This window comes from Panulirus ornatus, chromosome 12 (assembly GCF_036320965.1).
Source record: "Panulirus ornatus isolate Po-2019 chromosome 12, ASM3632096v1, whole genome shotgun sequence".
In the NCBI taxonomy this organism is placed as follows: Eukaryota; Metazoa; Arthropoda; class Malacostraca; order Decapoda; family Palinuridae; genus Panulirus; species Panulirus ornatus.
Window position 1 is genome coordinate 30,085,646 of NC_092235.1, and position 14,581 is coordinate 30,100,226.

Here is a 14,581-nt window from a genome sequence, read left to right on the forward strand (position 1 = left end):
TCTTTCACTCCATCTTTCCACCTCTAATTTGGTCTCCCACTTCTACTCGTTCCCTTCACCTCCGACACATACATCCTCTTTGTCAATCTTTCCTCACTCATTCTCTCACATGTGACCAAACCATTTCAAAACACCCTCTTCTGCTCTCTCAACCACACTCTTTTTATTACCAAACATCTCTCTTACCCTTTCATTACTTACTTGATCAAAAAACCTCACACCACATATCATCCTCAAACATCTCATTTCCAGCACATCCACCCTCCTCCGCACAACTCTATCTATAGCCCACGCCTCGCAACCATACATCATTGATGGAACCACTATTCCTTCAAATATACCCATTTTTGTTTTCCAAGATAACGTTCTCGACTTCCACACATTCTTCAATGCTCCCAGAACTTTCGCCCCCTCCCCCACCCTAAGATTCACTTCCGCTTCCATGGTTCCATCCGTTGCCAAATCCACTTCCAGATATCTAAAACACTTCACTTCCTCCAGTTTCTCTCCATTCAAACTTACCTCCCAATCAACTTGTCCCTCAACCCTACTGTACCTAATAACCTTGCTCTTATTCACATTTACTCTTAGCTTTCTTCTTTCACACACTTTACCAAACTCAGTCACTAGCTTCTGCAGATTCTCACCCAAATCAGCCATCAGTGTTGTATCATCAGCGAACAACAACTGACTCTCTTCCCAAGCTCTCTCATCCACATCAGACAGCATACTCGCCCCTCTTTCTAAAACTTTTGCCTTCACCTCCCTAACAACCCCATCCATAAACAAATTAAACAACCATGGAGACATCACGCACCCCTGCCACAAACCAACATTCACTGAGAACCAATCACTTTCCTCTCTTCCTAAACGTACACATGCCTTACATCCTCGATAAAAACTTTTCACTGCTTCTAACAACTTGCCTCCCACACCATATATTCTTAATACCTTCCACAGAGCATCTCTATCAACTCTGTCATATGCCTTCTCCAGATCCATAAATGCTCCATACAAATCCATTTGCTTTTCTAAGTATTTCTCACATACATTCTTCAGAGCAAACACCTGATCCACACATCCTCTACCACTTCTGAAACCACACCACTCTTCCCCAATCTGATGCTCTGTACATGCCTTCACCCTCTCAATCAATACCCTCCCATATAATTTCCCAGGAATACTCAACAAACTTATACAACTGTAATTTGAGCACTCACTTTTATCCCCTTTGCCTTTGTACAATGGCACTATGCAAGCATTCCGCCAATCCTCAGGCACCTCACCATGAGTCACACGTACATTGAATAACCTTACCAACCAGTCAACAATACAGTCACCCCCTTTTCTAATAAATTCCACTGCAATACCATCCAAACCTGCTGCCTTGCCGACTTTCATCTTCGGCAAAGCTTTTACTACCTCTTCTCTGTTTAGTAAATCATTCTCCCTAACCGTCTCACTTTGCACACCACCTCGACCAAAACACCCTATATCTGCCACTCTATCATCAAACACATTCAACAAACTTTCAAAATACTCACTCCATCTCCTTCTCACATCACCACTACTTGTTATCACCTCCCCATTAGCCCCCTTCACTGATGTTCCCATTTGTTCCCTTGTCTTACGCACTTTATCTACCTCCTTTTTTTTTTTGCCGCTGTCTCCCGCGTTTGCAAGGTAGCGCAAGGAAACAGACGAAAGAAATGGCCCAACCCACCCCCATACACATGTATATACATACGTCCACATACGCAAATATACATACCTACACAGCTTTCCATGGTTTACCCCAGACGCTTCACATGCCCTGATTCAATCCACTGACAGCACGTCAACCCCGGTATACCACATTGATCCAATTCACTCTATTCCTTGCCCTCCTTTCACCCTCCTTTTTATTCTCCCTAAAATTTAATGATACTCTCTCACCCCAACTCTCATTTGCCCTCTTTTTCATCTCTTGCACCTTTCTCTTGACCTCCTGCCTCTTTCTTTTATACATCTCCCACTCATTTGCACTATTTCCCTGCAAAAATCATCCAAATGCCTATCTCTTCTCTTTCATTAATAATCTAACTTCTTCATCCCACCACTCACTACCCTTTCTAATCTGCCCACCTCCCATGCTTCTCATGCCACAAGCATCTTTTGCGCAAGCCATCACTGCTTCCCTAAATACATCCCATTTCTCCCCCACTCCCCTTACGTCCTTTGTTCTCACCTTTTTCCATTCTGTACTCAGTCTCTCCTGGTGCTTCCTCACACAAGTCTCCTTTCCAAGCTTACTTACTCTCACCACTCTCTTCACCCCAACATTCTCTCTTTTCTGAAAACCTCTACAAATCTTCACCTTTGCCTCCACAAGATAATGATCAGACATCCCTCCAGTTGCACCTCTCAGCACATTTACATCCAAAAGTCTCTCTTTTGGGCACCTATCAATTAACACGTAATCCAATAACGCTCTCTGGCCATCTTTCCTACTCACATATGTATACTTATGTATATCTCTCTTTTTAAACCTGGTATTCCCAATCATGTCCTTTTACAGCACATAAATCTACAAGCTCTTCACCATTTCCATTTACAACACTGAACACCCCATGTACACCAATTATTCCCTGAACTGCCACATTACTGACCTTTGCATTCAAATCACCCATCACTATAATCCAGTCTCGTGCATCAAAACTACTAACACACTCACTCAGCTGCTCCCAAAACACTTGCCTCTCATGATCTTTCTTCTCATGCCCAGGTGCATATGCACCAATAATTACCCATCTCTCTCCATCCACTTGCAGTTTTACCCATATCAATCTAGAGTTTACTTTCTTACACTCTATCACATACTCCCACCACTTCTGTCTCAGGAGTAGTGCCACTCCTTCCCTTGCTCTTGTCCTTTCACTAACCCCTGACTTTACTCCCAAGACATTCCCAAATCATTCTTTCCCTTTACCCTTGAGCTCCGTTTCACTCAGAGCCAAAACATCCAGGTTCCTTCCCTCAAACATACTACCTATCTCTCCATTTTTCTCATCTTGTTTACATCCACACACATTTAGACACCCCAATCTAAGCCTTCGAGGAGGATGAGCATTCCCCGCGTGACTCCTTGTTTCCCCTTTTAGAAAGATAAAATACAAGGAGGGAAGGGTTTCTAGCTCCCTGCTCCCATCCCCTTAGTCACCATCTATGACACGTGAGGAATACGTGGGAAGTATTCTTTCTCCCCTATCCACAGGGATACATACAGTAAATATCCTCACCGACCAGTCAACAACACAGTCACCCCTTTTTTAATAATATCCACTGCAATACCATCCAAACCTGCTGCCTCGCCAGCTTTCATCTTCCGCAAAGCTTTCACTACCTCTCCTCTGTTTACCAAATCATTCTCCCTGACATTCTCACTTTGTACACCACCTCAACCAAAACACCCTATATCTGCCACTCCATCATCAAACACATTCAACAAACCTTCAAAATACTCACTCCATCTCCCTCTTACTTCATCACTACTTGTTATTACCTCTCCATTTGCCCCCTCATCGATGTTCCCATTTGTTCTCTTGTCTTATGCACTTTATTTACCTCCTTCCAAAACATATTTTCATTCTCCCACCCAACCCTTAATCATGAAACTGAAACTTGGACATAGGATGAGTTACATATGTCAATAATCCAGGCTGTGGAAATGAGGCACTTGAGAAAAGCATGTGATATAACTAGATGGAATTAAAAAAAGTGATGAAAGGATGTATGAGAGATGGTACGACAAGGAATGCAAAGGGAATGAATGTTACAAAGATACACAGACCCAAGGTCCAAGTGATGTGGTATGGGGGGAAAGCTCCCTTGTAAGCAGAAGGAAAGGACAGGAAAGGAAAGGCTTTCATCCCACCCTCTACTCTCTCAAGTACACACTTTCTGCAAAACTGGTACAAAAAATACCTTGCAGGATTCATAAGCCAGAAGGAAATTTTTATATGAAAGTCTTAAGGTAGAATGAACATGAATGTTATGCATCCCATCACCAATGACATACATCCCTTCACCTTTTGTTACACAGACAATACTAAAGATAAACTTGAGCTCCAGCTTCTTGACTTACAATGCCTATAATTATTCCCATTGCTGAAGAATAATACAGTAATTCTTAATTACTCCCTCAAAGCAGGTGACATGGGTTAATCAATGTTAGTATGACACCACAACATGGCCAGGGAAAGATCAGTGGTTGAGAAGGTAGCATGATATACCACTTCATTATGATGAATGATTAAGCGAATTATTCAAAACTGGAGAGTAAAAAGTGATGATCAAACCTAATTTTGAAGATATTAAGGGAGTTGCTCTGAACAGCATTTTCTGGGAGCTTATTCCATGTATAAATAATGCTGTTGGCAAAAAAAATTTAGTATATTCGAGAGTAACTCGGTGATCTCTAAGTTTTAATCCATTTCTCCCCATTGGTAATGCTGGCATTCATGTAAAGAAATGCTCAATATCAACGTTGTTGAATTCTTTAAGTATCTTGAAACATTCTATTAATTTGCCTCAGAGGCACCTCTTGCTTAGGGATAACAAGTTTACTTCTCATTGTCTCTCCTCTTATGGTTTGTCACACACGCATGGAGGGAATCAATTATGATGCTCTTCACTGCACTGCTTCCAATTCAAGAATATCCTTACTTAAGTGGGGGGCCAAAAATTGAACAGCATAAAGGAGTGGAAGAGTGAGTGAAATATAATACCTTGAGGTGGTCTGGGCATGTGGGAAGAATACAAGATGCGGAGTTTACAAGGAGAGTGTATGAGAGTACGATTAAAGAGGTTGGTGTGAGAGGACGACCAACCGTGACATGGGAAGAGAGATTGGAAGAATACTTGAGGAAGACGAAATGTGGGTAGAATGTGTGGAATGATATATGTGTGGAAGGCATGTAAGGACAGAGATATGTGGGGAATGTTTTGCTCTGGCCACCCCCTTGATGGGAGTTCCTACAGGGAATAGGCTTCAGAGACATAGATAGATATAGAGACATATCCCAACATCAATTTTTTTCTGCCAGGCCATTATGAAATCTAGCTCACTTATATGGTATTCTCAATAAGGATCTAGTTCACTAATACAGTATTACATATCAAGGTATAGTTCACTAATATGGTATTATCAATTAGAATTTAGTTCACTAATATGGTATACAATAGGTTATCTAGAAAGTGACAAACCTATAACTGTTACCAGAAAGTGATAAAAAGGAGTTATCCATCAATAATCATCATACAGTAATGGGCACTCCAATATGTGAAAAGTTGGATCAAATGTCAGTCACACTATAATGACTTTAACAGTCAGAAGCTGAGCCACTCATTTTAAACACTATATCTGTATAATCAATTTACAGTTGGGGTGATAAGGAAGGTAAATGCAAAGGTCTTAATAGAGGGGAAGGTACTCAGTCTGTTCATGGTGGGGTGTGTGGAAGGTGAGTCAGTTATCATTTGATGATGACAGCGCTAGAGTCAGATTCAAGTTACAAACTGCAGAAGTTAATGTCTGAAAGGAGGAAGTTGAAAGTACATGTGAATAAAAGCAAGCTTAGTAAGTTTAGCAGTGGATAGAAACAAGTATGTTGCAGTGTGAGTTTGAATGCAGAAAACTTGGAGGAAAGGAAGAGTTTTTAGACACTTGGGAGTAGACAGCAGCAAATGGAACCATGGGTGTTGAAGCGAATTATAAGGTGAAGGGACCAAGGGTTCTGGGAGGATCAAGGAATGTGTGGAATGAAAAGTCAAAATCTTTAAAGGCAAAGACAGGCATGTTTGAAGGTATTGCAGTCCTCAAGGTATTGTATGGATGTAAGGTATGGGATATAGATGTGAATGTACAGGAGAGGGTGAAAGTGATGGAAATGAAATGTTTGAGGAGAAAAAGTGGGATAAAAATGGGTTGATCAAGTAAGAAATGATAGGGTAAGAGAGGTGTGGTAATACAAAGAAAATGGATTAGAAATCTGAAGGTGCACTGAAAAAGTCTGGACAAATGGAGAGAATGAGAGGAGAGGTTGACAAAGAGGCATATGTATCAGAAGTGGAAGGGACATGGAGAGGGGGGAGACCATACTGGTATTGAAATGATGGAGTTAAAAAGATTTTGAGTGACTAGGACCTGAATATGCAGGAGAATGTACAGCAATGACAGGACAGAGTGAACTGGAACAATGGGGTATAAAGGGGCTGAGACGCTGTTAATGGACTGAAATAGGGTAAATGAGGCTGCTAGGGGAAACCAAGGAGTGGAAGAATGAAGCCAATTCTTCATTTGTTTCTAATGCTACCACACTAATGCAGGAAAAGGCAAACAAGTATGAAAAATAATTATATAGATATAATGTATAACTTCTGGTAGTCTATGCAAGGGCAGGTAAAATCCTTTGGTACCTTCATACAATTGTCAAACACTTACCCGATCAATAATAGTTTTCTTATTCGGCATCATAAGAAGGACAGCACCTACAGTTTTTGCCAGTATCCAGTTGTGAAATTTTGCCAGAGTTCGACCATACAACTCTGAGGTCACACTACCTAGTCCACTATCTTCTGATGCCTTGTGGATTTCTGAGAGAAAACCTGTGATGAACTCTGAAAGAGAAAATTTTCATAGTGGCTTCAGCCATTTCATGTATTCCAAAATACTAGAGACTGAAAACAACATCACTATTCTATGTCCAATCTAAAGTTGATGACACTGTTGTTTGCATATGATAGCTGATGCCATTAATCACTCCTAAGAGCAAACTAATTCATACAAAACAACTTATACCAAAAGAAGTTAACTGTGCTGATATTGCAATATCATTATGTAATTTGGAATAATGGTTCCAACAATGTTATATGGTTGTGAGGCATATATAAGGTTGTGCTGAGGAGGGTGGATGTGTTGAAAATGAAATGTTTGAGGACAACATGTGGCGTGAGGTGGTTTGATCGAGTAAGTAATGAGAGGGTAAGAGAGATGTGTGGTAATAAAAAGTGTGTGGTTGAGAGAGCAGAAGAGGGAGTATTGAAATGGTTTGGTCACATGGAGAGAATGAGTGAGGAAAGCTTGACAAAGAGGATATATGTGTCAGAGGTGGAGGGAAAGAGAAATGGGAGACCAAATTGGAGGTGAAAGGATGGAGTGAAAAAGATTTTGAGCGATTGGGGCCTGAACATACAGGAGGGTGAAAGGCATGCAAGGAAGAGAGTGAATTGGAACGATGTGGTATATGGGGGTTGATGTGCTGTCAATGGACTGAACCAGGGCATGGAAGCATCTGGGGTAAACCATGGAAAGTTTGTGGGGCCTGGATGTGGAGCGGGCTGCTGTGGTTTCAGTGCATTACACATGACAGCTAGAGACTAAGTGTGAACAAATGAGGCCTTTATTGTCTTTTCCTAGCGCTACCTCATGCGTGTGCAGGGGGAACGGGGTGCTTTTTCATGTGTGGCAGGGTGGTGATGGAAATGGATGAAGGCAGCAAATATGAATATGAACATGTGTATATATGTATATGTCCACATATGTATATGTATGTATATGTTGATATATGTATGTATATGTGTGTGTGTGGGCATTTATGCATATGTATATGTATGTATATGTTGATATATATATGTATGTATATGTATGTGTGTGGGCATTTATGTATATGCATGTGTATATGGGTGGGTTGGGTCATTCTTTCATCTGTTTCCCTGCGCTATCTCACCTTGGGTCATTCTTTCATCTGTTTCCTTGCACTATCTCGCTAATGCAGGAGACAGCGACTAAGTATAGTAAATAAATTTGGAAAAGTACAGTAAGTCATCTGACGATAAAGTGAACATTTGTAAAGGTTTAGTGTATACCAGTTTGTCAAAACAAACAGCTCCAGGGAGTCCAAAAATATTCATCAGTGCTAATAACAATAAAAAATAAAAGAATGAACTACATATAAATAAAGCAGATAAGGCTAACATATGTGATTATGGATAAAGTTAATCAATTGTCAAAAATCACTACCCCCTGCTCCAGAGAGGTAGTGCCACAAAACCAGACAAAATAGGCCACATTTGTTCACAGTCAGTCTCTAGCTGTCATGTGTAATGCAGTGACACCATAGCTCCCTATCCACATCCAGGCCCCACAGACCTTTCCAAGGTTTACTCCAAACATTTTACATGCCCTGGTTCAGTCCATTGACAGCATGTCGACCCTGGTATACCAAATTGTTCATTATTCATTATTTATCATAGTTAATCACTGCTTCCCATGTTAGCGAGGTAGCACAAGGAAACAGATGAGGAATGGCCTAACCCACCCACATACACATGTATATATATAAATGTCCACACACACATATAGATAAATATACATTTCAACATATACATACATATAAATACACAGACATATACCTATATACACATGTACATATTCATACTTGCTGCCTTCATCCATTCCTGTCGCCACCCTGCCATACATGATAGAGCATCCCCCACCCTCCTCCTCCAGTGAGGAAGCGCCAAGAAAAGAGAGAAAAAAAGGGCCAGATTCATTCACGCTCACTCTCTAACTGTCATGTGTAATGCACCGAAACCAAAGCTCCCTTTCCACATCCAGGCCCCACAGACCTTACCATCATTTAATTTCAATCTATTCCTTACACGCCTCTCACACTCCTGCATGCTCAGGCCCCAATCACTCAAAATCTTTTTCTCTCCATTCTTCCACCTCCAATTTGGTCTCCCGATTCTCCTTGTTCCCTCCACCTCTTACACATATATCCTCTTTGTCAATCTTTCCTCACTCATTTTCTCCATATGACCAAACCATTTCAACACACCTCTTCTGCTCTCTAAACTACACTCCTTTTATTTCCTCACATCTCTCTTACCCTTTCATTACTTACTAGATCAAACCACCTCACACCACATATTGTCCTCAAACATTTAATTTCCAACACATTCACCCACCTCCATACAACCCTATCTACAGCCCATGCCTCACAATAATAAAATATTGTTGGAACTACTATTCCTTTAAACATATTCATTTTTCCTCTACAAGATAATGTTCCTTCCTTCCACACATTCTTCATCACTCCAAGGGCCTTCGCCCCCTCCCACATCCTGTGACTCACTTCCACTTCCATGAATCCATTGGATGCTAAGTCCACTCCTAGATATCTAAAACACTTCACTTCCTCCAATTTTTCTCCACTCAAACTTATATCTCAGTTTACTTGTCTCTCGACCCTACCGAGCCTAATAACCTTGCTCTTATTCACCTTTACTCTCAACTTTCTCCTCTCACAACCTGCCCAAACTCTCACCATATTCGGCAGTTTCTCACCTGAATCAACCATCAGAGGTGTATAATAGGCAAACAACAATGGCACTACGCATGCATTCTGCTAATCCTCATGTGCTTCACCATGAACCATACATATAATGAATATCCTCACCAACCAGTCAACAACAGTCACCTCCTTTTTTAATAAATTCCACAGCAATACCATCCAAACCCGCTGCCTTGCCAGCTTTAATCTTCCGCAAAGCTTTCACTACCTCTTCTCTGTTTACCAAATCAATCTCCCTGAGCCCCTCACTTCGCACACCACCTCGACCAAAACACCCTATATCTGCCACTCTATCATCAAGCGCATTCAACAAACCTTCAAAATACTCATCCCATCTCACTTCACCACTACTTGTTGTTGCCTCCCCATTTGACCCCTTCACCGATGTTCCCATTTGTTCTCTTGTCTTACACTTTATTTAGCTCCTTCCAAAACATCTTTTTATTCTCCCTAAAATTTAATGATACTCTCTCACCTTAACTCTCATTTGCCCTCTTTTTCACCTCTGGCACCTTTCTCTTGACCTCTTTCCTCTTTCTTTTATACATCTCCCAGTCATTTGCACTATTTCCCTGCAAATATCATACATGTTCCCCATTTCCCGCATTGGCAAGGTCTGGGGCAAACCATGAAAAGTTGAGTGGGGCCTGGATGTGGAAAGGGTTTCGGTGCATTACACATGACAGCTAGAAACTGAGTGTCAACGAATGTGGCCTATTTGTATTTTCCTAACGCTACCTTATCATGGGGGGATGCTATTTCATGTGTGGCAGGGTGACGACGGGAATGGAAGTAGGCAGCAAGTATGAAAATGTACTTGTTTATATATGTACGTGTGTGTATGTGTATGTATGTATATGTTGAAATGTTTAGTTATGTATATGTGAGTGTGTGGACATTTATGTATATACATGTGTATGTGGGTGGGTTGGGCAATGCTACGTCTGTTTCCTTGCTCTACCTTGCTAACGTGGGAGACGGTGATTAAGTATGATAAAAGATAAAGATATCCCAGGGGATAGAGGAGAAAGAATACTTCCCACGTATTCCCTGTGTGTCATAGAAGGCGACTAAAAGGGGAGGGAGCAGGGGGCCGGAAATCCTTCCCTCCCTTTTGTAATTTTCCAAAAGGAACAAAGAAGGGGCCAAGTAAGGATATTCCCTTAAAGGTTAATTCCTCTGTTCTTAACGCTACCTCGCTAATGCAGGAAATGGCGAATAGCATGAAAAAAGATATTTTCATTATTCTTTTTATTGTCATACTTTGTTGCTGTCTCCTGCGTTAGCGAGGTAGTGCATGGAAACATGAAAGAATGGCCCAAGCCACCCACATACACATGCATATACATACACGTCCACACACGCACATATACATACCTATAAATTTCAACATACACATATATATATATATACATACACAGACATATACATATATACACATATACATAATTCATACTTGCTGCCTTCATTCATTCCCGTCGCCATCCCGCCACACATGAAACGACAACTCCCTCCCCCCGCTTGCGTGCGAGGTAGCGCTAGGAAAAGACAACAAAGGCCCCATTCGTTCACACTCAGTCTCTAGCTGTCATGGATAATGCACCAAAACCACAGCTCCCTTCCCACATCCAGGCCCCATAAAACTTTTCATGGTTTACCCCAGACGCTTCACATGCCCTGGTTCAATCCATCGACAGCATGTCGACCCCAGTATACCACATCGTTCCAATTAACTCTATTCCTTGCACGCCTTTCATCCTCCTGAATGTTCAGGCCGCGATCACTCAAAATCTTTTTCACTCCATCCTTCCACCTCCAATTTGGTCTCCCACTTCTTGTTCCCTCTACCTCTGACACATATATCCTCTTTGTCAATCTTTCCTCACAAATTCTCTCCATGTGACCAAACCACTTCAACACATCCTCTTCTGCTCTCTTAACCACACTCTTTTTATTACCACACTTCTCTCTGTCCCTTTCATTACTTACCCGATCAAACCACCTCACACCACATATTATCTTCAAACATTTCATTTCTAACACATCCACCCTCCTTCGCACAACCCTATCTATAGCCCATGCCTCGCAACCATATAACATTGTTGGAACCACTATTCCTTCAAATATACCCAGTTTTGCTCTCCAAGATAACGTTCTCCCCTTCCACACATTCTTCAACGCTTCCAGAACCTTTACCCCCACCCTGTGACTCACTTCCACTTCCATGGTTCCCTCCGCTACTAAATCCACTCCCAGATACCTAAAACACTTCACTTCCTCCAGTTTTTCTCCACTCAAACTTACCTCCCAATAAACTTGTCCCTGAACCCAACTGAAACTAATATCCTTCCTCTTATTCACATTTACTCTCAACTTTCTCTTTTCACACACTTTTCTAAACTCAGTCACCAACTTCTACCTGCGTGTTGTTATGCTGAGACAAAAGTATCTTTGACAAGTTTGTATCATTGTCAATGGATTATAGGGAGTATAATTTCAATTAGGAACTTCTCATTCAAAAGGGGTCCATCATTTCTCTGCAAGGAACTGTAGCCCAGCCTTGAAACAGCAGAAGCCCTATTAGCCCTATTGGAGATATATAACTATGAAGTTAAATTCTAAAGTCAAGAGTAGATATAAGGGAATATCCTCAAAAGATCAGTGAAATACCAGCTCTAAAATAATCACAAGTGGAGGGACACCCCTCAAGGTCATAATAGTTACTCACCAAGTCCTCGGTGAAGCCGCAACAAGGTTCGGGAACCAGACTGTTGGTCACTGCTCATCATAAGATTGTTTTCTCTTTCATACTCAATCATAGACTGAATTGAATAATAATAATCTCCAGCACCCCCTTTACGATAACACTGAAGAGTTGTAACCTGTTGATTGATATAGCTATTCATGTGATGTTCTGGAATACACTGATAATGCATATGAAGTTCTAAGGCAATAATGCTATGTAATAATTTCAGATTTTTACATCTAGTTACTCTAAAGCTCTTGAGTATTTTGTATGTGGTTTTTTGTACTATGCCAAATGAAAAGGAATGATTGTAAACATGTCTGAAATAATCTCACCTTTATAAATGACTCAATAAACATGAAAATATATATGAAATTAAGCATACACAGTGGTGTCTAAGAGTGCACACATTAGTTCTAGTAAACTCTACCCTTGAATTCCTCCCAGTCACCAGAGCTTCCTGAGCACCAAATTTCTTCTTCCTCATAAGGATTACCAGCAAACTTCAGCTTTCCCAATATCATCCTTAATGACCATCATTAGCAAATACCTCACAGACAACTTATTCTTTTTCATTCAAACATGTATTGTCACTGACCATCTCTTTCAAAACAGGATTTGTGTTTGAACATCCTCTTCCAATTTAACCAAGGAATTTTTGGTAAGTGGGGAAATTCTGTCCCCTTAAAGGGGAACATAGGAAATGCTCCTCGATGGGTAAGGGAAAATCTATTGATGAAAAATTTCTCAGATTTATATTATCATTAACCACAAAGCTTCTTTACAAGCATATGACATGGGAGATTCTCCATGTTGGAGAATATTTAGTTAGGCTGTATGATTTGGAGTTAACGCTTTCACTGCAGTGGGTTCACATGTGGTGTCTCGGAAAAAAAATACAGGTTCACTGTGGCTGGCATAAATATGGTTTCTGAATTCAAAAGTCCTGAGCAGGAGTATAGTGGGTAAATATTGGAGATAAAAGACTTAAGTGGCACTAATCATATTGTTGCCTTAAGATACAGTAACTCTTTTCAAAGTATATTAGTTAATGTGCTTAATCATGGCAGAAGGGATAGTACAGCAATTTTAGATTGCCAACATGTCATTATAACCTCACTAATCATGCTGATATTATGGCTGAATATAACTCAGATCAACTATGTGGATCAATATGAGGTGATGAACGTCCATATAGTGAAGATGATAGGTATAATGAGGAGACACTGAGGATGAACATTTTCTACACATCACCATCAAAGTGAACATGGTATGTGTGTGGTAGGGATGGAGCAGGTAGCTGTATATGAGGCTGGCAGACTGCCATTTATGCCAAAATTTAGATAGAGAAATTGCTTGTTCAAAGTAACTTGATTCTTTTAAGTTTACTGACAGACACAAAGGAAAACACTGTGAACAAAACAAGTAGATATTATCCATATTCCAGAGAAATGTTTTCTCCATTTTCACTTGTAAAAAAAAAAACAGAACTAATGAATTCTGGACAATGGATGATATATACAAGATGAAGTGTTTTAAAAGCTAATGCCTTATGACTGCTTTCTTCAACTTTAAGCTATTCACTTTGTAGACAATAAACAACTTGCGTGGGGTGGTGATATGTTGCGGAAATCCAAAGCTCTTAAAAATATATGCACAAAATTCTAGACGAAAATCACGTCTTTTCAAGATTCATGAATATATGAGAGGTCAGTGCTGTGAAGAGGTTGTCTGGCAACAGTGTTTGACTACAGTTATTAAACTATAAGTATCTTGAGCATTACCTTTAACATGAATATTTTCATATTATGTAAAAACATTCATCCTTCAAAATACTCACTCCATCTCCTTCTCACATCACCACTACTTGTTATCACCTCCCCATTTGCGCCCTTCACTGAAGTTCCCATTTGCTCCCTTGTCTTACGCACTTTATTTACCTCCTTCCAGAACATCTTTTTATTCTCCCTAAAATTTAATGATACTCTCTCACCCCAACTCTCATTTGCCCTTTTTTTCACCTCTTGCACCTTTCTCTTGACCTCCTGTCTCTTTCTTTTATACATCTCCCACTCAATTGCATTTTTTCCCTGCAAAAATCGTCCAAATGCCTCTCTCTTCTCTTTCACTAATACTCTTACTTCTTCATCCCACCACTTACTACCCTTTCTAATCAACCCACCTCCCACTCTTCTCATGCCACAAGCATCTTTTGCGCAATCCATCACTGATTCCCTAAATACATCCCATTCCTCCCCCACTCCCCTTACTTCCATTGTTCTCACCTTTTTCCATTCTGTACTCAGTCTCTCCTGGTACTTCCTCACACAAGTCTCCTTCCCAAGCTCACTTACTCTCACCACCCTCTTCACCCCAACATTCACTCTTCTTTTCTGAAAACCCATACAAATCTTCACCTTAGCCTCCACAAGATAATGAT

At 40.6% G+C, this 14,581-nt stretch overlaps 1 protein-coding gene across 6 annotated transcripts in view; it reads right to left on the reverse strand.

Moving 5' to 3' along the window:
* LOC139751994 (ceramide-1-phosphate transfer protein-like) overlaps positions 1-14,581 on the reverse strand; it is a 78,010-nt gene that overhangs the window by 14,564 nt on the left and 48,865 nt on the right. For all 6 annotated transcript variants that reach the window (XM_071667755.1, XM_071667754.1, XM_071667753.1 and 3 more), the window contains 2 exons: positions 12,124-12,277; positions 6,482-6,657 (listed from right to left, as the gene is read on the reverse strand). In XM_071667755.1, the coding sequence (XP_071523856.1) occupies positions 6,482-6,657; positions 12,124-12,277 (330 nt within the window). The remainder of the gene's footprint in view (positions 1-6,481; positions 6,658-12,123; positions 12,278-14,581) is intronic.